We start from the raw sequence: 26,699 nt of genomic DNA on the forward strand, positions 1-26,699 counted from the left end.
TTCCTATTGAACTCACTGACATATTGAGGCATGAGAAAAGTCAGAGATGTGAATTACCAAAGCTGAGTACCAGGCATTTCCAAGTCCAATATTCTGCTCTTATGATTTTTTTTAAAGATTTTATTTATTTATTCATGAGACACACAGAGAGAAAGAGAGGCAGAGACACAGGCAGAGGGAGAAGCAGGCTCCATGCAGGGAACCCGACGTGGGACTCAATCCCAGGTCTCCAGGATCACGCCCTGGGCTGAAAGTAGTCACCAAACCGCTGAGCCACCGGGGCTGCCCTGCTCTTATGATTAATAGTCATGTGCTCTCTCCATTGGCCTGAATTGCTTCAGGTGTTTGATTCTGTAGCCATCATGACTGAAGGTGAAACTTAAGTCATCATCAGGTTCAGCCTGGATATGTAAAGATGACGAATATTACAGTGTTGCTACTGAGAAACAGGACCTAAAACTTTCTTGACTTGAACTGGGCCCTTTGGAGTGTGAAGCTTTGCCTAGAGCACTAAATGTACTGGATAATTCCAGGGAGCCATTGCAAGATGAATTTTTTTTTTAAAGATTTTATTTATTTATTCATGAGAGACAGAGAGAGAGGGGCAAAGAGGGAGAAGCAGGCTCCCTTAGACTCCATCTCAGGACTCCAGGATCACACCTGAGCCAAAGACAGACATTCAACCACTGAGCTACCCAGGTGCCCCCAAATCATTCACAACTTAGAAATAAGTGAGAATAAAGGCTAAATGCTATCCAGTTTTGAATGAAACTGCTCATTCTGTTTAAATATTTAGTATGCTTCCATAATTTCATTATTTGAAGAAATAGTCTGTTGATAGATGTCTTCTGTTGCTTCATTTTTTTCCCTCTTCATTTAGCACCATATACTGATATATAAGCAAATGCCCATTATTAGTAATATATGCCAAGGAGAGAAGGGAAAAGAACAGTTCCCTTAATGGGAGGATAGTTATTGTTTTAATTTTATAAGACTCATCCCTTTATGTACTTAGCCTATGTAGGACTCAGTTCTTTTATCAAATCCCACCCCCCCAAAACACATACACATGTGTGTGGGGTTTTGTGTGTGTGTGTGTGTGTGTGTGTGTATGAGATAATTCAGGGTCCCAACAATGGTGTCTCTTGTTGGGCCAGTGCCTTCACCTGACGTTTTCCATGTGTTATGCCATGAAAGATGGGACAGTGTAGAAATACGTGTTGGGACATACATAGAGTATAGGTTGGGACATGGAATCTCACCGCTGGGCCCCTAGGTGCTCGTGAGAATCCGCACTTGTTCCTTGAGTATGTCACAGCCCTCCCAGGTCTGTGTGGCCAGCACTGGTTAGTCAGTACTCAGTCATCAGTGACTGAGTGGAAATTAGTCATTATGGTTCATGACCTCTGGGTGCTAGAGGGAAGACTAAGGAATAACAAGGCTCCCTGCTTTCATTGCAGATCGCCACAAACGCTTAGCGCAATTGCAGCAGTCTTCCAAGAGGAACCCTCACTACCAGACCTTGGAGAGGGATCTCATTGAGTTACAGGAGCAGCAGCTCTTTGAACTTTTTGTGGTGGTGTCTCTACAGAAGAAACCATCAGAAATAAGCTACATTCCCCAGGTCATACAGCAGTTCCCTAGCAAGGTAGGTGCAAGGAGACCAAGAGGCATTTGGGAATGTTATGCCTCTGTGTGTATTTTATTTCCTGTCTTCTTTTTATTGTGATTTCAAGCAGCTTTTGCTACTACTGTACCTCTTGTAGGATCTGGTAGATGGTTCTGATGACATCTCCTGTCAGGCTTGAGCTTCAAACAAGGGCAAAAAAAGAACTCATTATCCAAGTTGGTTTTTTATTTTTTGCTCTGCTGTTTACTAAGTGCCCCTTAGCAAGTTGCAAAGCCTCAGTTTTCTCATTCTTAATGAGGAGAATGATAAATATGGCACACTAAGGGTAGCAGTTTAGAGCATGAACTCTAAGCCAACTCTTGCATCTGCCACTTACTAGCTCTTAAGTTTGAGCAGTTATTTAACTGCTCTGTGCTTTGGTTTCTTTATTTGTAAAATAGAGGTAATCATAATAGTGTCTATCCCATTGAGTTGTAGTGAAGATTAAATGAGCTATATAAGGCACTTAGGATAGTGTTTAGCATATAGTTAGCACTATAGAATGTTACCCGTTATTAGTAAGGGTTTAATGAGATAATATATGTAAAGTGCTTAATGCAATTCCTGGCGTATCGTAAGCACTTGATAAGTGGTACTGTTACTAATAATATTATTTGTTTTTTTCCTACCTTATGCCTGAGGGAGCATAATATTAAATAGCAAATAGAAATCCCACTGTAGGTTGGGACACCCTAGAAGAGAAGAAAAAGTTTTATATTTTATTGTCTATTTAATTTTTCCTGCTTTTTATTTGTTTTTGTTTTTTTTTTTTTAATTTATTTATTATAGTCACACACACACACAGAGAGAGAGAGAGAGAGAGAGAGAGGCAGAGACACAGGCAGAGGGAGAAGCAGGCTCCATGCACCAGGAGCCCGACATGGGATTCGATCCCGGGTCTCCAGGATTGCGCCCTGGGCCAAAGGCAGGCGCTAAACCGCTGCGCCACCCAGGGATCCCTTTCCTGCTTTTTAAAAAAGATTTTATTATTTGACACACAGAGAGAGAGAGAGAGAGGGAGAAAACACAAGCAGGGGGAGCAGGAGAGGGAGAAGCAGGCTCCCCACTGAACAGCAATCCCCATGCAGGGCTTGATCCTGGAACTGGATCAGGGCCTGAGCCAAAGGCAGATGCTCAACTGACTGAGCCAGTCAGGCAGCCCCTTTTTCCTGCTGTTTGAACAAGGGGTCCACAGTTTGATCTTGCACTATGCTCTGCAGATTATCTAGCTGGCCTTGGTAAGGAGTGATCCCTTTACATAGGGACATTTACTCACACTCCATCTTCCTGTGTGGACCACTTCTCTCGTTTAAGTTAATATGCTCAGTTGCTTTAGGATTTGGGGTTTAAACCCTGAGTTACATGTTTCACCAAAAAAGTCAGTGTACACCACGACTGTACTGGAATGAAATCTAAGAGACATTTCCTGTATAACCTTTCATTTAAAAAAAAAAAAAAGTGCTCAACAACATTCCCACTGTAAATAAATCAGTGGTTAATTTCTTATAAAATTCTTCAGTGTAGCCTGAGAGAGCACAGTGTCACAACACTGAGCCATAGAAGTCTAAAATAACGCAATCCAGGGATCCCTGGGTGGCTCAGTGCTTTGGCGCCTGCTTTCGGCCCATGGCGTGATCCTGGAGACCCGGGATCGAGTCCCACATCAGGCTCCCCTCATGGAGCCTGCTTCTCCCTCTGCCTGTGTCTCTGCTTCTCTCTCTCTTTCTCTGTGTATCTTTCATGAATGAATAAATAAAATCTTAAAAATAAATAAATAAATAAAATAATGCAATCCAGATAGTCTTGAGGAATCAAATTTCCCATAAAGAGCTTAATTTTTTCCCTATTTTCAATTAGTCTTACATTTGCAGAAAGCAAGCTTGAGGTTGAACCTGTTTTCAACAAAGCCTGAATTAAGGGACTCAGAACCAGATAAGGGCGCAGTTGACTCTGGCAGTGATCCAGAAATGTTTCTAAACAAGTTACTTAGCATCTTTGTGCTTTAGGCTCCTTAAAAGTTAAGGTGGGAAAGAGCTGATCAAGTCTCTCTTGATTGTGTTGTGGAAAACCTTAGATGAAGATGATTGTGAGTCATTTAATAATATTAAAATAACAGAGTATGAGACAACTAAAATTTTGTTATAATGCTTTTCTGTTTCTGAAGAGCTTAATATTCAAGTGACTCAGAATGGCTGCATGGTCTGTTTAGAAATTAAATTAAAGGATACATTGTATTAGTTACAAGATGGTAATATGGTTAGTAGACTTATTATCTGCTTGTTTTATACTAATTTTTAAATATCTCTTGGTTTAACTAATTTTAGATTGTTCTTTGGCATACAATACCAGACTTGCATGGAAGGGTCTTCTATGCTAAAATTTTATAGGAAGTTGTAAACCCATAATTAGTTAGAAAAGATTATATGCTAAGGGGAATGATTATATATGGGATAGACTCTAAAAATAATATCTTTTCTAAATAACATTCATTTGCTTTTTCAAAACATCTTTAATTATTGATCAGACTATCTGGTGCTAACTGGGTTTTTGCTATTATAGAATCAATTTTTATTTGTTGTGTTTCCTCTAGTATGTGAATCCTAAAATAAGATTCTACTTCTAGACTAGAAACTATTTCCAGGCACCTCTCCAACATCAGATTATAGGATTTCCACAAGTAACCATTTCTATGTAAAAATAGGATTTTTTATTCTTAGTAACTCTGTTCTCAGTTGCGTCTTCAGTGATTATTGGTCTTGGCCTTCCTGTTGTATTAAACAACACAAAACCATGCTGAGATGACTACTCAGGCTTATCAGAGACCTCTTTTCCTGAGACAAGGCCGTTTTGTATTTCTAGTCTCCACTTACATAGACTATTAGCCACCTATCACATTATCTTTTTCAGGGTGATCATGGCTTTAAGCAGTCCAAAGACACAGAAGAGAGGCTCAAAGTCATTCCCAAATTTTGTTTTCCCGACTCAAAGGACTGGGTGCCAACCTCAGAACTCAAGAGGTAAATAGGCTCCTTTACCTGATTTCTGTTTGTTAGAACTGCAAAAGTAGAATCAGAATGTTTGAGAAAAGGGTAAAGCCAGCAGTTATACAGCTGTGTGGACACCGTGGCAGGTCAAGGATGCTGTGGGAGGACAGGAACAAACGGAATTAGAACATTTCCTATGTGCATACAAAAAGAAAAACATGGAATGGTTTCAGTGTCAAAGGGAAAACAAGTTTGAGAATCTCTGTAGTGTGCCAGTTCTACAGAAGGGAAAAAAAGTTCCGTTTTACATACACTCAGAAATGCCAGCAAGTGAACAAAAGGAAAAAAGACTTGAGCTTTGGAACCCTCCTTAGAAGGAGATGAAACAGAACAGCATCTGTACCTTGTTTGTCTTTCAAGTGGACAGAAGCCACAGCCCATGGTGTACCTCCCGCTGTGGGTCTTGTACAAATGGAGGCTCCAGGTTGGGAGGTATGAGTATATTGAGAAGGAAAGATAAAGAATTTCTTCCTGGTATCTCAAGGGAACCATGTTCAATTAATAAACAGTCAGCATCTCTGAATCCTGCTTGTTAGTACATACCTGCTTTGTTCAGAACCGTAATTACTGACCATGCTCTTAAGGCTGAAAAACATAACTCTGGGAACCATGTGACATGTAGATACCCTGCTGGCGGACAGTCTCACCCATTGCCTGAGTAGCTGCTTTGCCCTTCCACCTACATTGCCTCTCATCTGAGCTGCTGTGTCTCCTAACCAGTTTGGCCTGATGGCCACTCTCCTTTCTGAGCCATCAGTCCTGACACTCTCATGGTGTCAGGTGTACTGCTTACGGCACAGACAGCTTCTTTCACACTGACCTGGCTGCTCCATAACTGTGCCCACTTCTGCCACCCAACAAGTTTTATGGGACTTTTTCCTGGAACATTTGGAAAATACAGAAGAGTAAATAAAAAGCAGAAATTACAATTCACTGGTATTCTGGTACTCAGAGATGATAATTAAATATTTTGACATATTTATTTTCCATCTTTATTTTTGGCCATATATAGGCATATATATATTGGCTGTTCAGATTTGTACTTCTTTGATTATTAGTGAATTTCTTTCTTGGTCTTCTTTCTGAAAATTACCTATGTAGATCTTTTGCCTGTGTTTCCAGTGAGGAGTTGATAATTTTCCTATTAACTTTTTTACATCAAGAATATAATCCTGGGGGGCAGCCCGGGTGGCTCAGCGGTTTAGAGCCGCCTTCAGCTCAGGGTATGATCCTGGAGACCCGGGATCGAGTCCCTCATCGGGCTCCCTGCATGGAGCCTGCTTCTCCCTCTGCCTGTGTCTCTGCCTCTCTCTCTGTGTCTCTCATGAATGAATTAATAAATAAAATCTTTAAAAAAAAAAGAATATAATCCTTTACCTATCACTGTTCCATAGGGACCTCTCAGAACTAAGTAGAAGAATTTGGAAGGGAAAAATAACTTATCCAAGTCCTTCACAGCTTATCTAAACGTTAGACTAAATTGGATATTTACAAAAGGAAAGTAGACTTGATTAATAGCTACACTGGATGAATAAGAAAGTAAAAGCAGACAGTGGCATCAGCAGTTCCTCCTGTAAATATGCTCTCACTTCAGTGCAAGGCAAGATGTTCTCAGGCTTGGACATTTCCTCTCAGGAGGAAGGTGACTTGTAATAAATGTAATATTAATGGCTCCTCTCACATCACAAAATGACTGCTATTGGACATTAATTTTCGATTATCTGTTCCATGAAGAATGGTATAAGCAGTGTGTAGATCTCAAACTATTGACTATTTTTTTCAGTGAAACATTCTCCTTTGTCTTAACTGGTGAAGATGGGAGCCGTTGGTTTGGTTACTGTAAGAAGCTCTTGGTAAGTACCAGATTTGTGCTACAGGCAGGGTTGGTCAAGTCAGACTAAGAACTTCAGAAACCTGATTTCTAGGTGACTTTGAGGGCTGCTTAATGATCCATGTATTAAAGAAACTATGTTAGCTTTAAATAGTAAGAGCAAGTTTGGAGTTAGCTGCAGTATTCCAGAATAAGAGGGGTATGGACTTATTTTATTTATTGGTTTGCCTGTTTTTTATTTGTTTGTAATAGACGAAGAAATCATGACAGAGTGGCTGATTATCAGTCTGGGTCTATTCAAGGGATGGACCTCCATGAGCCAATCATGGGAGCCCTGAGTTACTTTCTTCTTGCTTAGATGCCTCCACTAAACCTGGAATAAATCATGCTATCATATTTTAGCATTTCCCCATTCGTCAGTGGGGATGAGAGCCTTGGTTACTACTCTGTTACTAAGAGAGCATTAATAGTTAGAATGAACAGATGTGCTTCATATTTGCTTTGTTTTTTTCTTTTAGCCAGAAGGCAAAGGGAAGCGACTACCTGAGGTGTACTGCATGGTTAGTCGCCTCGGCTGCTTCAACCTTTTTTCCAAGGTGAGAGCAGCATGAACTCTAGGGAAAGTGCTGTGCTTTTCTGAGTAAGTTTTTGTTTCTGATGATGTCACTAGGCAACGTTTAGTGACAGAGACTCTAACATACTACTCTAGAAAAGGTTCTCAGTAGGAGAGTAGAGCTGCGGGTCTAGAGACTCTCAGGCCTCTAATCCAGATACTCTTGTCATGTCATCCTCGTTTTGGCTTGCCAAACCTCCCAGCTTCAAGGAGAACATGGCCTGAGGCTTATCTTGTCTCCTGTCTTTCCCAGACCCCACCCAGCAAGATTATCTTCTCTGCCCTTACCTTAGTGAGATGAAAGGGGCTTCTCTTCTAAAAATGAGTTGATTTATTTGAGTAATTTTTCTTGTGGATGTAAAGATATCCCCAAGAGAGATGATGCCTTTAATTGACATTTATTTGTGGAGAAATTTGCCTTAAAATCTTTTGGTGTGATTTTCAAGTTTGTGCATCATGTTTGGCAGTTCCTTGCATTTTCAAATCCCTAAAAAAATAACATATGTTGCATGTGCAGATTTTGGATGAGGTAGAGAAGAGAAGAGAAATGTCTCCAGCCCTGGTTTACCCATTCATGCGAAGTGTCATGGAAGCTCCTTTCCCGGCTCCTGGACGCACCATCACAGTTAAGAGTTACCTCCCTGGCGCTGGTGATGGGGTAAGTTAGCTCACTTTGAAAAGATTTTTTTTTAGGATTTTTATTTATTCATGAGAGACATACACACACAGAGGCAGAGATACAGGCAGAGGGAGAAGCAGGCTTCTTGCAAGGAGCCTGATGTGGGATTCAGTTCTGGATCCTGGGATCACACGCTGAGCCAAAGGCAGACACTCAACCATTGAGCCACCCAGGCGTCCCCAAAAGATTTGATAGCCACCAAATAGCAGGGCTAACACTAATAGACAGTTTCCAGAAGCCTCATGGCATAGTTTTCTCTTTTCCATTAACTAACTGTGCAGAATGTTTTAGTCTTACAGAACACTGGAGAAATGTCCGGGTGATCTGTGAGATAGTTGACCCTCCAGACCCAGGAGCCACAGTTTTTCTGTCTTTCATAGATTGAGCCCCTTCGCAATAATTTCAGTGTGACAAATGAAGATTATATATGCCATTATCAGGTGGGATTAAAGATTTTAGCTGAAATTTATAGGGCAAAATAAATTTTGCTCCATCTTGAGGTTATGAGTTCAGGCCCCATGTTCAGTGTAGAGATTACTTAAAAAAATAAAGGTCTTTTAAAAATCATATTAATAATAAGGTGTTGGCTCTTGGGATTAGTATAGGCAGCTTCACAAACTCTGTGGCAAAATCTCTGTCTAGAATTTAACCTGTAAGAGAATGACAGGATCCATTGATGATATTGTTAGAGATTGTTTTCCGATCTGAACTCCCCTGATTCAGATGCTTTCATTTTAGTCAATTGAACTCTGCCGACCGCTGGATTCCCGATTGGAGCATGTTGACTTTGAATGTCTCTTTAAGTGCTTGAGTGTGTGCCATCTCATCCGGGTCTGTGCCTCCCTCCTGTTGGAACGGAGGGTAATCTTTGTTGCCAACAGCCTAAGGTGATAAATATGTAAAATATGTCACTTCCTACTGGTATTTTACTCGTTCTCACTATTTTAAGATTTGGGCATATTAAAAAAACTGTAGATCTCAGTTACCTAATGACATGGATAATTCCAAATGGTAAATAATCCAAAAGCTATTTGCATTAGGCTATAGCAGTGACTTTGGGATTACAATTCATATATCTTTCTAAATGTGTTTTACTTAAACTGTTGTTAAAAATTCATGTTAATGAAAAAATTCATATTGCTGGAATGAATAAGTCATGGGAATAAAAGGTACAGCATAGGAAATATAGTCAGTGATAGTGTGACATTATAAGGTGACAGATGGTAACTATGCTTGTGAGCATAGCAGAATGTATAGAGACTTTGAATCACTACATTTACACCTGAAAATAATATAACATTGTACGTCAACTATACTCAGATTTTTTTTTTAAGAATATCTTTTTTTTTCTTTTTTTTTTTTAATTTTTATTTATTTATGATAGTCACACAGAGAGAGAGAGAGAGAGAGTCAGAGACATAGGCAGAGGGAGAAGCAGGCTCCATGCAGGGAGCCCGACGTGGGATTCGATCCTGGGTCTCCAGGATCGCGCCCTGGGCCAAAGGCAGGCGCCAAACTGCTGCGCCACCCAGGGATCCCTCAGATTTTTTTAAAAATTGGTATTGCTTTTCTAAGTACACACTACTTTTTAGCAACATAAATTATGGGAAAAAACTGGTTAAGACAAAAATTTTTCAGTAAATTAAGTTAAAAATTTAAATAAAATGTTAAAAATTAATGGGTAATCACAGAATCATTAATCTGTCATCACTGATCATTAAGCAGTGTCAGTTTGTAATTCTGTAACATAATATCTGAACCATTCTCCTTGTGTTGCTCAGTAAGTGACACCATTTGCTTTCTTCTCTGGCTAGCACCCTGTCAAAATGTGGCCATGCTGTAGTTGCCACACTATATCCATTCACCTGGCAGCATACCTACATTCCAGTCCTACCAGCATCTATGATTGACATTGTGTGCTCACCTACTCCATTCCTTATTGGAATCCTGTCTTGTTCCTTACCGCAACTCCAGGACCTACCCATTGAAGAGGTGAGATGGGAGAAATAGTACCTATGGAAAACACAAGGCACTGATAAATGAAAGCAAATCGCCTTTAAGAATGATGGAGCTGGGGCAGCCCTGGTGGCTCAGCGGTTTAGCGCCGCCTTCAGCCCAGGGCGTGATCCTGGAGACCTGGGATCAAATCCCACAGCAGGCTCCCTCATGGAGCCTGCTTCTCCCTCTGCCTGTGTCTGTGCCTTTCTCTCTCTCTCTCTCTCTCTCTCTCTCTCTCTCAGGAATAAATAAATAAAATCTTAAAAAGAATGATGGAGCTGTCATTAATATTAATACATAGTCATTATGAATATTAATGCATAGTCATTAATATACTATGCTATCATATTTTTTCTATCTTTTTATTAAAGTGAGAAAAATTCTGTAGTACACAGGAATCCAAATTTGGATCTTGTTTACAATAGATGGGCTAATTCTTGTGTTGTTCTGAAAGTAGGTCTTTTTGTTTAAGTCAAACACAAGAACTACTTTGGGTTAACTTAAAAAATTGTTTCAGGGTTGCCTAGTGGCTTAGTCGGTTAAGTGACTTTGATTTCAGCTCAGATCATGATCCTGAGGGTTGTGAGATGGAGCCCCGAGTCGGGCTCCATGCTGGATATGGAGCCTCTTAAGATTCTCTCTCTCTCCCTCTTCCTTTACCCCCCACAATTTAGTGGTCAAAACAAAATGTATAGCTCTGTGAATTCACAAAGTGAATGCTTATGTAACTCATGTTGGAAAAGAAGGAAAACATCACAGCCCTGGAAGTAGTGCTAGCACCTTGAGAAGTCTCCATCATGCCACCTTCTATCACTGTTCCCTTCCCCACACTCCGTGAAAGGTGACCACTGTCTTGACCTTTATAGGGATCATTTACTTGTTTTTCTTTATAATTTTACATCCTAGGCATTTATTACTAAACAGTGTAGTTCAGCTTTGCCTGGTTTTATGCTTGTTATAAATGGATTCACATATATTTTGTATGGCTTCCTTTGATTAACATTATGTCTCTAAGATTCATCCATGTTGGTGAGTTTAATAGTCATTCGATCATTTTAATTGTGGATAGTGTTCTGTTGTGTGAATGTACCATAACTTTTTATCCAATCTGCAGTTGATAGGCATTTGAGTTGTTTCCAATTTAGGATTATTACAAATTATGCTGCTCTAAATATTCTTGTGTATGTCCCTTGGTACATATGTGCATGCAGTTCTAGGGTATATACTTGGAATTCCTGGATTATAGGTTAAGCGTATCTTCAACTTCAGTAAATACAGTAAAATTTTTTCCAAAGTAGTTCTGCCAAGTTAAATCCCCACCACCAAAGCACAAGGGTTCCTGTTGTTCCTGTTTACTTTTGGGAGTGAGCATCTTTCTGTGTTTATTGGCCATTTGAATATCATCTGTTAAAAATTCATTGTCTATTTCTACTGGATTATTTACCCTCATTGACTTGTAAGAGGTATTTTTATATTCTGGATATCAGCTTCTTTGTGACATACCTTTTTATTCTCCAAAATTATGTTTTTTAATGTACAGAAGTTCTTCATTTTAACATAGTATAATTATCATTCTTTTCCTTTGTGGTTAGTGTGAGGTTTTATTTTATTTTATTTTTGTGAACTGTTTGTTTTTCTTTATATTAACTTCATGGAGATACCCTCCTATTTCATCTCCTGGAAATTTTGGTAGCTTTATTATAGTGACTTTAATTTTTGGTTCTGAATCCTGGGACTTGATTTTTTTGTATATGATAGGAGGTAGGGGTCATTTTTTAAAATATGGATAGCCAACTATCCTACTACCATTTATTGGAAAGATTGTTCTTCCCCAATACTCTGTTATGTTAACCCCCACCTTTTTCCCCACCTTTTTTATATTGAGCTATAACTGAAATATAACATTGTATTAAGGTTAAGGTATACAACATAATAATTTATATGTGTAAATGTTGTGAAATGATTACCACAATAAACTACAACTCACGCAATTAACAATTTTTTGTTCTTGTGTTGAGAACTTTTTTTTTTTTTTTTAAGATTTTATTTATTTATTCATGAGAGAGAGGGAGAGACACAGACAGAGGGAGAAGCAGGCTCCATGCAGGGAGCCCGATGTGGGACCCGATCTGGGGACTCTAGGATCACACCCTGAGCCAAAGGCAGAGGCTTAACCGCTGAGCCATCCAGGTGTTCTGTTGAGAACTTTTAAGCTCTGTTCTCTTAGCAACTTTCAGATATACAATACAGTATTGTTAACTATCGTCACCAGGTTATACATTACAACCCCAGGTCTTATTTATCTTATAACTGAAAGTTTGTGCTTTTGACCACCTTCACTCATTTCACCCATCATCCACCCCCACCTCTGACAACCACCAATCTGTTTTTTGTATCTATGCATTCAGTTTTTTTAGATTCCACATACGTTCGTTCTTTTTCTCTGCCTTATTTCTTTAAAAAAAAAAAAAAAGATTTTATTTTATTTATTTGACAGAGAGCACAAGCAGGAGGAGTGACAGGCAGAGGGAGAGGGAGAAGCAGCCTCCCGGCTGAGCAGAGAACCTGAAATGGGACTCAATCCCAGGAACCCCAGGATCATGACCTGAGTCAGAGACAGTTGCTGAACCCACTGAACCACCCAGGCACCCCTCTGCCTGACTTATTTCACTTAGCATAATGCCCTCTAGGTCCATCAATGTTGTCACAAATGGCAGGATTTTTCTGTTTTATGGCTGAATAATATTCCATTGTGTGTTTGTGTTACATTTTCTTTATCTGTTCATCTACCAGTGGACACTTAGGTTATGTCCATGTCTTAGCTTTTGTAAATAATGCTGTACTGAATGTGGGGGTGCCCATCTCTTTTCAAGATCTTCTTTCTTTCTTTCTTTCTTTCTTTCTTTCTTTCTTTCTTTCTTTCTTTCTCTCTCTCTCTCTTTCTTCTTCTTCTTCTTCTTCTTCTTCTTCTTCTTCTTCTTCTTCTTCTTCTTCTTCTTCTTCTTCCTCTTCCTCCTCCTCCTCCTCCTCCTCCTCCTCCTCCTCCTTTCTTCTTCCTTCTTTCTTCTTCTTCTTCCTTTTTTTTTTTTTTTGGATATATGCCCAGAAGTGGGATTGCTGGATCACATCCACATGTTAGTTCTATTTTTGATTTCTTGGACCTCCATACTGTTTTCCATAGTAGTTGCACCAGTTTACATTCCCACAAACAATATACAAAGCTTCCTTTTTCCTCCATATTCTCACCAACACTTGTTATTTCTTGTCTTTTTGATAATAGCCATTCTGACTGAGGTGATATCTCATTGTGGTTTTGATTTGTATTTCCGTGACGATCAGTGACATTGAGCATCTTTTCATGTGCCCTTGGCTAATTTGTGTGTATTTGGAAAAATGTCTATTCAATTCCTCTGCTCATTTTTTTAAGTGAACTCACTTCTAATGTGGGGCTTGAGCTCAAGATCCCACCCAAGATCAAGAGTCACATGCTGTACCAACTGAGCCAGCTAGGCATGCCCCTCCTGTGTTCATTTTTAATAGGATTATTTAGCGTTTTTTTTTTTTTTGCTGTCCTATGAATTCTTTATGTATTTTAGATATTAGCCCTTTATCAGATATATAATTTGCAAGTATTTTCTCCCATTTTGTAGGTTTCCTTATGACTTTATTGATGGTTTTGATAGGGATTACGTTGAATCTGTAAATTACTTTGAATAGTATGAAAATTTTAACTATATCAGTTTTTCTCATCTTTGAGCTCAGAATATCTTACCACTTACTTGCATTCTTCAGTTTCTTTTATCAATGCTTACTGTTTTCAATGTACAGATCTTTCACTTCCTTGGTTAAATTTATTCCTAGGTATTTTATTCGTTTCAATGCAGTTGAAAATGGGATTGTTTTTTTAATTTCTTTTTCAGATAGTTCATTATTAGTGTATAGGCACACAGCTGATTTTTGTATTAACCTTTTTTTAAACTTTTTATTATGGAAAATTTCAAATATATATATAAAGTAAACAAAAGGTTAAAATAACTCCAATTACCCTACTTCATTCAGTACTTACCAACTCATGGCCCATCTTTACCCTTACCCATTCCTCTCTCCCATATTTTGAAGCATATCCTGATGAAATTTCATTGTTAAATATTACACTATAAATCTCTGTAACATAAAGGCATTTTTAACAAAATCACAATAGCATTATCACACCTAAAAAATTTAAGACTTTTTTAACATTTATTTATTCATGAGACACACAAAGAGAGAGGCAGAGAAATAGGCAGAGAAGAAGCAGGCTTCCTGTGGGGAGCCTGATACAGGACTCGATCCGGATCAGGACTGAGCCAAAGGCAGATGCTCAACCACTGAGCTACCCAGGTGCCCACACCTAAAAAATTTAATAACAATTCTTTAATATTAGCACAACCCAGTGTTCAAACCTCCATTTTGTAAATGTTTAATGGTTTGTTTGAATCAAATCCCAAATAAAGTGCACACATTACATTTGGTTGGCATGGTCTCTTTGTAAATTTTAATGTATAGATGTTATCGGTTTTTTTTACTTGCAATTGACTTCTTGATGTGTTGAAGAGTTAACTTTTAAATGGGCTGTAACTTGAACTTAATTTTTTTAAGATTTGATTTATTTATATGAGAGAGAGCACGAGCAGGCGAAGGGTCAGAGGGAGAAGCAGACTCCCCACTGATCAGGGAGGCCAATGTGGGGCTTGATCCCAATACCCTAAGATCATGACCAACTGAGCCGCCCAGGCATCCCTGAACTTAATTTTGTTTAAAACTATTTCCATTTCTTGAAAGAATCAACATCCTCTTCCTAAACTAGCAGTGCCTAATGTATGTCTCTGAATGTCTCTGGTTTGACTTAGCTGGCTCCTTTATCCCCTAGGTGCTGATAGTTGATCTCTGTGCAGACAAGTTCTTACAGGAGGTAAGTGACAAATGAGGTGATTACATAATGTTTGGGGATAATTGGACAGAAAATATGTGAAAGTTCTTAGAGAAGATGACTCAGGCAAGACTTTTAGTTCCTACACATACTTGACATTGTGGCCAATCATACAAGATTGACTTGAAAATTGGGTTAGGTTTATAGCTGTCTCTCCCAAAGAAGGAAGGAGGAAAGAGATCAAATGTCATTTTCAAGAAAGGTAACCCTCCTTTGATGTCCAGATAGGTTGATGTATAAGCCTCTAATTTAATTAAATTTAACAGGCATTCAGCATTGATTATTTCTAGATACTGTTAGTCAGAATCTAAAAATGCGTATGACACAGTTTGAGCCCTCAGACCTTATAATCTAACAATGGGAAGGGACAGCAGACATATCTGTAAGGTTTTGGAAATGGTATAATAGAAATTTCTACAGGGTACAATAGAGGCAAAAAAAAAAAAAAGTGGTCATTTATTGTGGGCATTGAAAGTGGAAGGAAGAGTTAGCAAAGCCTTTTTAGAACAAGCGCCCTGTATGGAACCTGTATATAAGTTGGTGAGCACTGAACACAGGGAGAAAAGAATGTTTCCCAAGAATTAGCTCATAACATTTGAAACACTGCTTATTTGTGGATGATCCTTGTAATATAGTGTAAGACTTGTAGGTGAGAGATATTTGGTGTAAAGGTATGAGAAAATGTCATAAGACATTATTATTTTTTTATGTAATTAAGATATGTGTACCATAAACATACTGAATTTTGCTCAGTATAGGGAAGGAAGGTTCAGATTAGATGTTTAGCCATAATCTATACAAAATCGCCTGTAGAATGTTGGGGACTTTTATTAGTGTGTTTGAGATTGTCTCTCTCACAGGTCATGAAATACCTCAATTTCTTCTCTTAAGGTATCTGATGAGGACGAAATTCTGCCTCCTAAACTCCAGGCTGCCCTGTTGCAGATTTTGGAAGAACGAAATGAAATCTTGGCTCAGGAGCAGAATTTTTCACAAGGTATGAGATAAATGGTCTGAGAACTCAAAATCAAGGCAGTAAATAATTGACTAAATTCCCAGCATCCTGCTAAAGGATGTACAGAAGTATGAGATTGCCTATGATGTGGAAAGCCTATAATCAGCTTCCTGGCCAACCCTCAGATGTCCTGGTCCCCTTCTGGGTTCTATTTATGGAATGCTATTCCCCTAGATGTCCGAGACGTCCAACATGCCTCGTGCTCTTTTTTTTCCTGAAGGTCCATACACATGTCACCTTCTCAGTGAGGCCTTTCCTGATATTCCTTTTTATTTTATTTTATTTTTAAGATTTTATTTATTTATTTAGAAGGCACGAGCAAGGGGGAGGAGCAAGGAAAGAGGGAGAAGCAGGCTTTCTACTAAACAGGGACCCCCCCCCCCCACACACACACACACACATATGCAGGGCTCAATCCCAGGACCCCCGAGATCATGATCTGAGCCCAAGTTAGATGCTTAACCGACCGAGCCACCCAGGCACCCTCCTGACCATCCTCTTTAAAATTGTACCCGTTCCCTTAGTGCTCTCTACCCTCTTCCCCTACCTTAGTTTTTTTTCTCCAGGGCTTTTTTCATCACATGTGTTAGAAATGTAAGGTCCATGAGAGCAGCAACAATTTGTTTTTCTTTATCTCCAGTACTTTAAACAACAGGAAATAAGTAGGTACTCCATAAGTATTTGTTGAATAAGGATGAAAAATATTTACTGACTAGCTTACTCTGTACTAGGCATTGTGCTCAGCACTTAGCATACATCCTCCTTCATTCTTGTAATGTCTTTATGAAGCAGGTATCTTTATTTATTTAATCTCCATTTTACAGATGAGAAAACTAAAGCTATTTACGATAGGGACCATTAAGAGAGGAGCAGGTTTAGAGAAATAATGAAAAGATTCATTTTGAATATTGAGATACCTATTGGACATTCAACATGTAGCGGACATTCAACATGTAGCAGACATTCAACTAAAGATAACAAGTAGGCATTTATATACATGAATTTAGGATTCAGGGGAAAGAGTTGAACTAAAGACATACATTTAGAAGTTGCTGTTTTGGGGTGCCTGGGAGGCTCAGTCTGTTAGGCATCTGCCTTCTGCTCAGGTCATGATCCCAGAGTCCAGGGATGGAGCCCCGAGTCAGGCTCTCTGCTTGGCCTAGAAGCCTGCTTCTCCCCTTGCTTGTGCGCTCTCTTTCTCTCTCTCTCTGTCAAATAAATAAATAAAATCTTAAAAAGAAGGAGAAGAAGAAGAAGTTGCTGTTTTAAAGCTGTGGGACCAGATGAGATAACCCTACAGAATGAATATAGATAGAAAATAATAGATTTAAGGGTTGAGCCCTGGGTTGGCTGGTAATGGTGGGGTCAGATTTCCAATGTTTGGCAGTAGTAGGGAGGAGGAAGAGGATCCAGCAAAAGGTGACTACAAAAGCAGCTAGTGAAGGAGAAGAAAAAAACAGAGGAGTAATATTAGAGAAATTGAAAGAAGAGCTTATTTTACCCAGGAAAGTAAATAGTTATTATGTCTAATGTATGAAGAGGTCAAGTGAGATGAAGACCAAGGATTGACTGGTGGATTTGACAATGAGAAGGGCTTCTAAGCCCTTGGTAACAGCAGATTCAGTGAGATGATGGGAAGAAAGTGAGATTGGGGAAGGTTCAAGAGAAAATTGGAGAGGGAGACAGATCATAACAGACTTAATCATAGGAAACTAAGAGGGGTGCTGGAAGGGAGAGGGTGGAGGGATGGGGTAACTGGGTGGTGGGGAGTTGAGGAGGGCACATGATATAATGAGCACTGGGGGTTATATGAGACTGATGAATAACTGATCTCTACTTCAGAAACCAATAATATATGTTAATTGGATTTAAATAAAAAATAAATAAACAATAAATAAATAAACAAACAAACAGGGAAAAAAAGAGAATTGGAATGTCACTCAGCTTTTTATAAAATTTTTTTGGAATTACAAAGGAATTACAAAAATAGTTAAGACACTTCTGTAAAAGAACAACAACATTGAAGGGGCTGCCCTAAAAAACATCAATTAATCATAAAATCATAGTAATTAAGACTGTTTGGTTTTGGTTCCAAAATAAATAGAGCAAAGGGAAGAATAGAGAGTGCACAAGCATAAGGAAACTTAATTTGTGTCAGTACCAGCATTGCATATCAGCAAGAAAAGAATGAACCATTCAGTAAACAAGAGGAGGGCAATTGGTTTTCCATATGAAAAGAAATGAATAGGATCTATACCTCACCCTATCACAAAACTAATTCTGATGATTTAAAGATATATATGTTAAAAGTAGGGGCTCTCAGGCCTGCTCAGTCTGCTCAGTTGGTAGAGTGGGCAGTGGGCGACTCTTGATCTGGGGGTTATGACTCTGAGCCCCACCCTGGGTGTAGAGGTTACTTAAAAATAAAATCTTTAAAATAAATAAATAAATAAAGTTTAAAGTTAAACATTAAAAGTTTAGAGAAGAATAGAGGAAAATATCATGTTTTGGACAGTAATGGATTTCTTAAATGTGGCACAAACAGCACGAAATTTTTAAAAAGACTAATTTGACACTTTAAATTTTTTTAAGACTTTATTTGAGAGAGAGAGAGAATGCATGTGAGAGTGCAAGCCATGAAGGGGGCAGAAGCAGACTCCCTGTCAAGCAGCGAGCCCTATGCAGGGCTGGATCCCAGGACTCTGGGATCATGATCTGAGCGGAAGGCAGATGCTTAACTGACTGAGCCACCCAGGTGCCCCTGACACTGTGAAGTTTTTTAAATTTCTGATCATTAAGGGACACCATGGAAAAGAAACGAAAGACAAGCTATAAACTAGGTGAAGATACTTTCAACAAATATAACCAACAAAGGAATAGTATCCAGAGGGATGCCTGGGTGGCTCAGTGGTTGAGTGCCTGCCTTTGGCCCAGGGTGTGATCCTGGAGTCCCAGGATTGAGTCCCACATCAGGCTACCTGCATGGAGCTTGTTTCTCCCTCTGCCTATGTCTCTGCCTCTCTCTTTCTGTGTCTCTCATGAATAAAATAAATAATCTTTTCAAAAAGACTTTTAAAAAAAAGTAACAGTATCCAGAATTTATTTTCAAAAATTCCTACAATTGAATAATAAAAAGATGAACAACCCAATAGAAAAATGAGGAAAAGATGTGAACAATCATTTCACAGAAGAGGAAAAGTGAAAGGCCGATAAATATATGAAGAGGTGTACAACCTCATCAGAATCTGGGAAATGTAAATTTAAACCACAGTGAGACACCATTTTATACCCACCATATTAGCAAAACTTAAAAAGTCTAACAAGGTCAGGCGTTGGTGAGAATGTGCAAATTACTTCAGCTGCTTTGGAAAAACAATTAGGCATCATCTAGTAAACTCAAAGGTGTATATATCCTACAGCCTGACAATTCAACTTTTGGATATATACCCTAGAGAAACTCTTCCACATGATAATTAGGAAATAAGCAAATAGTTTTCAAAGTAGCAGCAGTGTATGTGATAGCAAAAATTAAAAACAACCTAACCGTACACTGACAGAACATAACATTAAAAAAAGCATCGTAAAACATATATTGAAGAAAACAAATTACAGAAGAGTATGTGTTACATAATATTGAAAGATGTACAAGACCTAATAGTATGTTATTGGGGTTGCCTATGTATATAGTGAAAGTGTAACCTAAAACTAGGGAATGAAAAAATAAATAAATAAATAAATAAAACTAGGGAATGATAAACACAGTATTGCTGATAATGGTCGCCCTCTATTGGAGAGTAGGAGAAGAACACCTCAGAGAGGTTTGGAGATAACCTTGATACTGTGTTTCAAGCTTTGTGGTTGAGTACTGGTGTGTTCATTTCACTGATGACCTTATGAAATATTTATACATGTAAAAGAATATACGTTAAAACAGAACCAAGTAATTTAAGATAAGTTCTAGAAAAGCATTATTTTAAAAACAAAGGGAGTTAGATTAAGAAAGGGTACAACAGGTATAAACAACTCTTCCAAGAAGTTTTGCTCTGGGGACATTTGGATGGCTCAGTGGTTGAGCATCAGCCTTCAGCTCAGGGCATGATCTTGGATTCCTGGGATGGAGTCCCACATTGGGCTCCCTGTGGGGAACCTACTTCTGTCTCTGCCTCTCTCTCTCTCTTTTTTTTTTTTTAATAAATAAAATCTTTAAAAAAAAAAAAAAAGAAAGAAAGAAAAAGAAATTTTGCTGTAAAGTGGGAGAGAAATGGCACAGTAACTGGGAGGCTGGGGAAAAAGTGTTGACAGCAAAAGCAGTGATGGACCGTGGATTCTCAGCTGCAGAAGGAAAGTGATGAGAAGGACATCTGTTGAGCAAAATATAACAAAAATCTAGTTTATATCAAATGGAATGCCAGAAGAGGCCTTAGAGGTCATCTAATCAGCCCCCTCATTATACAGATACGGGAAGAGAAGTCACAAGGGGTAAAGCGAATTGCCCACCATTATGCTGTTGCTTCATGGTAGAACTCTGACTAAACCTAAGTCCCTGATTCCCAGTCCAGTACGGAGCCTATAGAAAGAGCAAGTGACAATTTCAAGAGGGAAAGAAAAACTATTAGGTGTGGAAGAAAAAGGAGGACTCTAAGTTGATTCTGAGTTTTGATCCTAGAACCTGAAAGGCAAAGTATTTCATATCATAATGGTTAAGAATCAACTGACTTGGAAGTCTGGCAGCTTCTGTACCCTGTACCAGATGAGCTGACCCTGGAGAATGTCTTTGTTTTGAGCCTGTTTCCTCAGCTGTAAAAAAGAAATAATACTGACTTCACTGGATTATTATATTTTTAAAAGCTCTAAATACAGTGCCTGACCTGTCTTAAACATTTAGTAAATTATTATGGAATAATGGTTGCAGTATGAAATGAGAAAGTTGAGAGAGAACAGATTTGGTGGAGAAATAGAATTAATTTGGTTTCATATGTATATTTTTTATTTATTTGATTCATATTTTACTCATTTCCAAAGGACCTGAGTTGACTTTTAGACAGACGGCATTTAAACAGTGATGGGACAAGCAAATGATGATTACCTGTAGGTAGCCTAAAAATGTCGAAGGTTGGGATCCCTGGGTGGCGCAGCGGTTTGGCGCCTGCCTTTGGCCCAGGGCGCGATCCTGGAGACCCAGGATCGAATCCCATGTCAGGCTCCCGGTGCATGGAGCCTGCTTCTCCCTCTGCCTGTGTCTCTGCCTCTCTCTCTCTCTCTCTCTCTCTCTCTGTGTGACTATCATAAATAAATAAAAAAAAAAATGTCAAAGGTCAGTTCCGGTGACATCAGGTCTGGAGAGATAGAGTTGCATATTATCAACATGGAAAGCCAGCTCTATCTCTCTGCTGGTTAACTATTTAAGGATGAGAATGCTGAAAAGTGGTCTGAGGACCATCCTTAGGGAGAGGAAGAAGAGGCAAGAGAAGAACAAATGTGTTTGGTCATAAAACCAGGAGAGGAATCCAGAAATCAGGAAAGTCTAAAATTATGGGAGAAGAGGAATGAGGAGTAGGTTAGCACAAATGCAGCACAGAGTTTAAAGGAGAGACAAATAGAAAAGCGGATTAAATTTGGCTGGCTCTCAGGCACCTGGGTGGCTCAGTGGTTGAGCATCTGCCTTTGGCTCAGGTCATGATCCCAGGGTTCTGGGATCGAGTCCTGTATTAGGCTTCCCTCAGGGAGCCTGCTTCTCCCTCTGCTTGTGTCTCTGCCTCTGTGTGTGTGTGTGTGTGTCTCATGAATAAATAAAATATTTTTTAAAAATAAATAAATTTGGCTGGCTCTCACTGGTGGCCTTTGAAAGAGTGGATGTGCAAGTCAGGCTGAAAGATGTAATACTAGTATGTGTAGGAAGAAAATAAAAATACTAGCCATTGGCTTTTTGTGGATGGTGCAAGGAAGCTAAGAATGAGGAGTCTCAGTCCTTCAATCCATTTCCTATGCATCACTTTCATAACAATTTCCCATAAACACAAAGCTTGGGGTTTTTTCTTTTCTTTCTTCCTTATTTTTCTTTCATTTTGCAGTAGATGTGACACTTAACTCGCTGGTATCTGAGGCATTTGTGAGGTTTTTTGTGGAGCTGGTGGGACATTATTCCTTGAGCATGACTGTCACGGAGCATGGGGAACGTGTATTCCAAAGGGAACCATTCCGTAAATCCCACACCTCCCGAAGTGTACGCCACTTCCTGGATCTCTTCATGGAAACGCAGATGTTTGCAGGCTTCATCCAGGACCGAGAGCTTCGGAAAACTGGGGTGAAAGGTCAGTTTATCATCAGGTCTTCCTCAGTATTTAGTGAGCACTTGGAAGGTTTGAAATCCGTGGTATACTGATTTCAGTATGAAATGTTATGAAGCTTCATGGGCTCAAAATCTGAGTTGTTTTATGATGGAAAATACTTCTTTCTGTAATTTTGTTTTAACTATGGAAGCACATTGGCATTAAGCACAGAGTTTTACTTAAGTGATTTTTAGTAAGTATTGGACAATTTCACCAACATGAGTTTTCCTTGTAGGTTTGTTTGAGGTCCGGGCCCTCCAGTATTTGGAAACAATTCCAGAGTCTGAGCCCAGCGGGGTGAATAGAATTTTGCGGAGTCTTGGTGAGTTGCATATTCTTGATAGATAATGTGACTAAAAAGCCTTTTGCAAAAAGTGTGCCTCATCACAAAAGCTTTGTAATCAAATCAATAATGTAACCTCAGACAGACTGACCAAACACCATGACTGTAGTTCCAAAGTGTTTTGGAGAAAAAGAAGTCTTTTTCAGAGGTTGAAGTCTTTTTCAACTCTCCATCAGAGTTGTCCTTGGGTCTGTTTTCCTCGGATGACATGAGAATTTGCTTATCATAATTATTAATCTTTTCTACGTCACATCACAGGGAAAATCTCATAAAAACTTTTCTTTTTCCCAGAAAAGTATGCTTGGAACATGCAAATTTTGCACATAATTATAGAGTATTCAGGGACTCTCCTGAGCCCATCCAAGGACTCCAGATTAAAAACACCTGGTTTAGGGGGCGCCTGGGTGGCTCAGCTGGTTAAGTATTTGCCTTCGCCTCAGGTCATGATCCCAGGGTCCTGGGATCAAGCTCTGCATCAGGCTCCCTGTTTCTCCCTCTTCCTCTGCTTGCTGCTCCCCCTCCTTGTGCAAGGGAGCTCTGTCAAATAAATAAATAAAATCTTAAAAACAACACCTAATTTAGAGGGCATCTGAGGCAAAAGAGGATATCCTACAAGACTAATTTTACACTTCAGAAAGAAACACAGGGGATCCCTGGGTGGCTCGGCGGTTTGGCGCCTGCCTTTGGCCCACGGCGCAATCCTGGAGTCCCAGGATTGAGTTCCACATCGGGCTCCCTGCATGGAGCCTGCTTCTCCCTCCTCCTGTGTCTCTGCCCCTCTCTCTCTTTCTATGTCTATCATAAATAAATGAATAAATCTTAAAAAAAAATTAAAAAAAAAAAACAGAAACACAGATGTTTATGATTTTTCGATTATTATTAACTTTTTATTATCCTTTGTGATATTGGAGAACAGTGATGTGATAGGCCAAAACAATGAAGGACCTATATTCCATGGTGTTTATATTGGTCATTAAAATATATACCCCCTGGTGACCAGACTTATCATAGGGTCATTTTGTAATGTATAAAGATACCAAACCACTATGATGTACACCTGAATCTAATAGGACATTGTCTGCCAATTATACTTCAATACAAAAGGAAAAATATGCCCCTAATTAAAATTAGGCCTTGTCCTTAGCTAGCTGAGAGACCATGGACAAATTATGCCTTGGGCTGTTATTTCATCTTTATACCATGAGGTTAGATCAAATCAGTGGTGCTGAACTCTGACTACAATATTTTAATCTCTGGGGAATGTAAATGAAAATTTTCCCCACCCCTGGCTCAAGAAATCTCTAGGGATCAGGCCAAGCAATTTTTAACTATAGTCAAGGTTGAAAACCACTGGATTAGGTGATGTCTGAGTTCTCTTCTACCTCTACAATTAGACACTTGGGGTTTGTTTGTTTGGTAGTTAAATCACATGCCAGCTTGAGATGGCAGGTTACTCCTGGGCCATTCTGAATGACTAAGTTGTTAATCCCTTGCCTCAAGTAATGTACAGTAAATAAAAAATAAACTAATGAGAGTTCACTCTACTTCTTTCTCCCTTTAGGAAGTAAAATGAAATTCCTGCAGAAGAAATGAAACCTTTGATTGACTGTCTCCATCCTAAATAGAACAGAAAGTGCCAAAGAAATACTTTTCCAAGAGTCAGGATGCCCTAAAGTAGCCTACAAAATCCTGGAAAGTTGAAATGGTTACAAAGTGGGCCAGGTTCTTGGAGAATTCTCCTGTTGCTGCTGTAGTAATCACTAGAGGATTGTTGGGAGTAGTCTAGAACCAATGTTCTCATTACTCTGCCTCCAATTTTTTTTTCAGTGGCCTTTTCTATTTGATTCTTGGGCTCATTTTTTGTGTTATGTGCTTATTAGTCTGTGAAGGCACTTGTCTTTTACTAGGGAAAGATTTGTTGTTCCATTTCTTAAAAAACAGCTCAAAGATGAGCACGATGAGAGAAAGGTACTGGGGAAACATGATAGAAGTGCAGAGTAGGCCCCGCACACATAATTCTCATCACTGAAATACCATGGCAGTTTTAAACCTATAGGCTCTTTGAGCTGAGCTAAGGAATATACATATCATGTATCTCCAGTTTTTATTTTTTAGTCTAATGTTCTGTCTGGGGGAATCTCACTTATGTGGAAGCCCTTATTTGTTAACACTGTTATTGAGTATCTTAAACAAGTAGACACCTTGCAGCTCCTCCTCCACATTGTGTGGCACTTGAATAGCTTGTCAACATTAACTTTGTGGGATTATGGCTGGTAGGAAGATATCCTTTCAAGGGCATGAGAACTACCCCCCCCCCTTTCTTAATGTCCCCAAGGTGCCATACATGGGGTACATGTATGTCCTATTATTCAGTTTTTAGGTCAACCTGAAATACTTGCACCTCTGTTTTACGAATGAGGCGACTGGACTCCAAAGAGGTTAAGTAACTTGCCCAAAGTTATACAACAGAGCCAGAAACTGAAGCCAGGATTATTCATTCACAAACGCAGAGGAAATTGGGTAGTTCTGCAGATGGAAATATGAGCTGTGGGATTATAACTATTGAAAAGGTTTTCTTTTAAGCTGAAGTGTACCAGAGCCAATTTTCAGCTCTGATGATAAGGACTTCAAACTATAGGTGCCTACGTGAGACTCTTTTTGGTTCCCCTAGAATTGTTGTCTTTTTGCCCTAATTAAATGGGACGCAGACTACAAACATTCCTGGGCACTCACCACATAATCCCCCCAACCCTTAATATCTAAAATACTAGTGACTAGAAGGAGGAACTTCTCAGTGATGGTATAATTTTCACTGATAAATGTTACAGCAGATGTCAGTTTGTTCTCTTCAATTCCTGCTGATGGTTTTAGCTGGCATAAAAATATCTATTTAGACTTAAAACCTTACAAGTTGTATTATGATACAGTTTATTGACTTGTACAGTATTGTCCTCACAACCCATTCAGGTGTGCATGAATGAATCTGAAGCATACCCCATTTAAGACCGGTGCTATGTAATTCTTACGACTCTAGAAAATGGAACTGAGCCTATGTCTTATTAAAAAAAAAAAAAAAAAAAAGTTTATTAAGCATCTTACTCCAGCAGGGCTCTTACCAGACATCTCTGTCCATGTGCCACTCCAACCCTGAGGGGAGACTTAGTAATTGGGACTTGTTTATACAACGAGGGTGGGCATTACCGTGGTGAATCCTGACCGTCCCTCTGTGAGGAGACCTTTGCTTCAGCGATGGGTCTTATTTTATCCCCGTGACCTGAAGCTGCCTCCTTTTCTTAGGTCTGTTTTATTTTTTGTAAAGTATTGAGTGCTGGACATACTTGTAAAAGAGTTGCTCAAGATTTGTACAAAGTGTCGTTTACAGATCTTTTAATGAATAAACACAAAAATTCCATGGGTCTCTTGGATAATTTTAAATAAAGTTACTTACGACGTAAAGGTCTTATACTTCGCTTAAACCGATAGCACGTTTGTCTCATGAGCGGTTTCAGCGTAGCCTAAGCCGACTCCAGCCGTGGGCAGCGCTTCCAGGCGCCGGCCGGTGTAGACCGCTCTGCGGGCGGGGCGTGCAGCCCGGGTCCCTGCTTGGTCTCGGGCCGCGGCGGGGGGCCGGGGGCCGGGAGGCAACGACTGGCTCTCGGGTACGCCCCGACGGCGAAGGGGCCGCGGTTTGTCGGAGCTGAGTCGGTGCGCGGCTCACGTTAGAGCAACAGGGCGGCTCCTGTTGCTGCGCAGACCCTAAAGCTTCGCGATTTTGACGGGCGACTGGCGCCGACGTGCAGAATCTGTCCAGTAACTGCCTTTGCCCAAGGCAAGGGTTCTCGCGGAGCCGACGACTAAGGGGGGGGCGGTACAGCAAGTAGCGCAAGGAGAAGAGAGAAACCGCCACAAACAGAAAAGATAAGGGTTGTAGGTGGTAGGTCAGGGGAGTGGGAAACCAGCGTCCTCTCCCCGCCAAGTCCCTGCAGCCAGTTTCCTGCAAAAGTCTTTTAAAGCTTTCCACTCCCAGATACCAGCCTCCTGCGGGGAACGAAAAGTCCCACTCCCCCTCCAAACTGCTCCCAGTCGGAGGCAAAAAGTGGGAGCACACTGGGGGGAAAGGAAATAGAGACGGTCTGCTGATTCCGGGAACTCGCGACGTGACGTCACGTCCGACCAAAACAAAATGGCCGGGCACTGCCGAGCCGCTGG

General features: G+C 39.8%; 1 protein-coding gene and 1 long non-coding RNA gene across 10 annotated transcripts in view; one reads left to right on the forward strand and one right to left on the reverse strand.

Moving 5' to 3' along the window:
* Positions 1–25,902, forward strand: part of DENND2C (DENN domain containing 2C) — an 83,378-nt gene extending 57,476 nt beyond the window's left edge. For 7 of the 9 annotated variants that reach the window (XM_077842761.1, XM_077842766.1, XM_077842762.1 and 4 more), the window contains 12 exons: positions 1,461–1,648; positions 4,577–4,686; positions 6,497–6,566; positions 7,063–7,140; positions 7,675–7,815; positions 8,575–8,723; positions 9,651–9,828; positions 14,744–14,785; positions 15,695–15,800; positions 21,890–22,129; positions 22,383–22,469; positions 24,052–25,902. In XM_077842761.1, coding sequence (XP_077698887.1) covers positions 1,461–1,648; positions 4,577–4,686; positions 6,497–6,566; positions 7,063–7,140; positions 7,675–7,815; positions 8,575–8,723; positions 9,651–9,828; positions 14,744–14,785; positions 15,695–15,800; positions 21,890–22,129; positions 22,383–22,469; positions 24,052–24,083 — 1,421 coding nt within the window. In that variant the 3' untranslated portion in view covers positions 24,084–25,902. The remainder of the gene's footprint in view (positions 1–1,460; positions 1,649–4,576; positions 4,687–6,496; positions 6,567–7,062; positions 7,141–7,674; positions 7,816–8,574; positions 8,724–9,650; positions 9,829–14,743; positions 14,786–15,694; positions 15,801–21,889; positions 22,130–22,382; positions 22,470–24,051) is intronic. The other 2 variants (XM_077842768.1, XM_077842769.1) reach the window with 2 other exon arrangements.
* On the reverse strand, positions 408–26,643 carry LOC144280589 (uncharacterized). Its single transcript, XR_013349011.1, has 4 exons — positions 25,939–26,643; positions 4,705–4,809; positions 2,299–2,361; positions 408–1,809 (listed from the first exon to the last, which is right to left on the reverse strand). It is a non-coding gene; the product is annotated as an uncharacterized LOC144280589 (long non-coding RNA).
* Between the last annotated feature and the right edge of the window lie 56 nt (positions 26,644–26,699).

Source organism: Canis aureus, chromosome 12, assembly GCF_053574225.1.
Source record: "Canis aureus isolate CA01 chromosome 12, VMU_Caureus_v.1.0, whole genome shotgun sequence".
In the NCBI taxonomy this organism is placed as follows: Eukaryota; Metazoa; Chordata; class Mammalia; order Carnivora; family Canidae; genus Canis; species Canis aureus.